Genomic DNA, 2,521 nt, shown 5'->3' on the forward strand with positions numbered 1-2,521 from the left:
GCACCTTGGTCAGGGGCCGCCAGGAGTTCTCTCCAGGGTGGAACACGTGCAGGTATGCAGGGGGAGGCAGGGCCGCGGGCCCCACGGCAAGAGCCTCCGCCGCAGGGGAGCCCCGTGTGAGCTCAGAGCAGCTCGCCCTGTAGAGGGCCGGCAGCACCAGGGCCCCCAGCACTGCTGGGCCACGGCTGGTGCGCAGGCTCACGATGCGCTCCCGGTCAGCCCCACTCAGCTGCCGGTAGAGGCTCGGGTCTCTCAGCACGTGAAGCAGATTGTCGCTCATCCAGGCATAGGTTTCCTGGGCCAAGCCAGGGTCCCCGTGCTGCTGGGCAAAGGCCAGTGCCTCCAGGCAACTGCCCAGGTCCAGCCATCGCGGCAGAGCCACCACGGAGGCCCTGGACTTTCGGGGCCCCTCTGCCACCCCCCAGCCTCCTGGCCTCTGCAGAAACATCATGAGTTTCCGGGCCTCCTCCTGCTTCTCCCCGAGGCCCTGCCTGTGGCCTGAAGGGCGGGGCCCCGCCCCAGGCGCCACCCGGCTGGCCTCCTGCTTGGGGCTCTGGGACATTTCACACAAGCTGTGTTTCCGGGACGGCGGGACTGGCTGGGGGTCCTGCCTTGTAGCCAAGGAGGATGAAGAGCCAGGCTGGGTCTGCTCCGGGGGCGGCAAAGGGGCTATGGGCTCTGTGGCTCCCTGCAGCAGCGAGTCTGGATATTTCTCCTCGGTTCTGTCCCCTCTCGGGCCTGAGGGGGTGCCTTCAGCAGCAGCCCCCTCGGTCTCAGTGTGACTCTGCTGTGGCCGAGCTCCAGCCTCCTCCAGGCCCCCTGGACCCGCCCTTGTGTCCAGATCCTCTGCACCATGCCTGTCCTCCTCTGGGGGAGCAGCCGACTCTCTGTTCTCAGAGGATAAGGCTGTGCCCGGATGGCTGGGGCCCTCCAGAGCGGCCCTTGGGGCTCTCCCTTGGGGCCTCTCTGGCCTGGGAAAGGGGTGACTCCTGAGAACCATTGAAATAAGGTTTCCCCAGCTGGTTGAGAGCTGTCCCTGCTGATGGTCCTTGCAGAGAACCACACTGGGCTCCCGAGATGCAAGCCTCGATCCGCTAGCAGGCACAGGGGCTGCAGCTGCGGCAGGGGCAGCGGATGGTGCCGGAGGAGGGGCACCTGTCGGGGCAGGGGTCGGCGCTGGGGAGGAGGACCCTGCAGCAGGACTCTGGCTCACTCTGAGGGGCAAAGAGTCTGAAGGAGAGGAGATCGGAGGAATCGGGGCTCCAGGTCCGAGACTGGGGCGGGTGTGTGCTACAGGTGGGGACCCTGGGGGTGGGAGGGGTTTAGGGGTGCACGGCGGGGTCGTGGCTGAGGAACTAGGGGAGGAGATCCAGCTGCAAATGTCTGCAGAACCACAGGCCACCTGGCCTCGCAGGTACCCTCTCCCTTCTCTAATGCTGTGGCCCCCTTGCTCCTTTGTCCCTCCTTTGTCTTCTGAACTGAAGAAAACGTGATCTCCAGAGCCATTCGCCCCAGCCTGTCCCACAGTGCAGGCCTCTGTGGGCCTCTGCACTAAGGACAAGGAGGGGTGTCCCCCCTGTGGCCCCTCTGGTGATAGGCTCACAGGGCCCAGGGCCTGGCTGAAGCTCCCGGTGACCAGGACCTCCCTCCTCACCCAGGGCCAGCCCTCCATGGCGGCTTGGGGCTCCTGGGACTCCCTGGGGGCCAGGGTCGCAGCCTCCTTGTTCTCACCAGCTGTGGCTCCCGAGTCTAGAGCTAGGCCTCGGGTGGCTTGGGGGCCGCTCTCCCCAAGCCCCCTCTCTGAGACACCCATCAAGGGCCTAGTCTGCAGGCTGCACAATGGGGGCGGCTCCTGGGGGAACAGGAGCCCCTGGGAGCCTGAGGGCAGGCAGCTGGCTGCACCCACAGCATCCCACACGCTCACCACAGAGCCCAGAGACAGGGCGTCCAGCTTTCGCCGGCGATAGCCGCTCCGTCCTGAGTCCACCTGCCCCCACCGGCTGCCGGGGCTCTGCCCCCTCGAGGCAGGTGACCCCCGCCCTTGTTGCCAGGGGCGACTGTCCCGACCAATCCTGTGGTCAGGGGCCGTGCCTCGGACACCCCCTGCCTCCCCCCACCCCTCCACTTCTCTGCCAGGATCCCGGGGGGTGAAGTGTATCAGGAGGGGTGCAGATGACCCTTCACCTTTGCTCCCACACGGGAGAGCAGAGCCTGACCTGTGAGCCTCCTTCCCTTTACGTCGGAGGGTTTCAGGGGGTCCCAAGACCCCTCCACTGGCCCCCTCCCCCGCTGGCGTCTTAAGGGGAGGGGAGGCTGCGGCAGCCAGACTCCCGCCGCCCAGGGGCTCCTGATCCTGGGCACCCGCTGCAGCTGGACTCCCCTGGCCACGTCCTGGAGGGCCTGGCTTTCCCTGCACTGAGCTGTGACCCTCAACAGCGCCACTGACCTTGTGCTTCGCGGGTAGGGCTGGCCCAGCTGCTTCCACCTGCGAAGGGCGGAGGGCTGTGGATGCCGGTCCCCC

General features: G+C 67.0%; 1 protein-coding gene across 1 annotated transcript; it reads right to left on the minus strand.

Moving 5' to 3' along the window:
* Window position 1: 1 nt before the first annotated feature.
* On the minus strand, window positions 2–1,000 carry KLHDC7B (kelch domain containing 7B; the record flags this gene model as incomplete). Its single annotated transcript, XM_010841571.1, has 1 exon — window positions 2–1,000. A coding segment is annotated over exon 1 (999 nt), but the record flags the coding sequence as incomplete, so codon positions are not given.
* Window positions 1,001–2,521: the final 1,521 nt, after the last annotated feature.

This window comes from Bison bison, unplaced genomic scaffold (assembly GCF_000754665.1).
Source record: "Bison bison bison isolate TAMUID 2011002044 unplaced genomic scaffold, Bison_UMD1.0 scf7180017847066, whole genome shotgun sequence".
Lineage (NCBI taxonomy): Eukaryota > Metazoa > Chordata > Mammalia > Artiodactyla > Bovidae > Bison > Bison bison.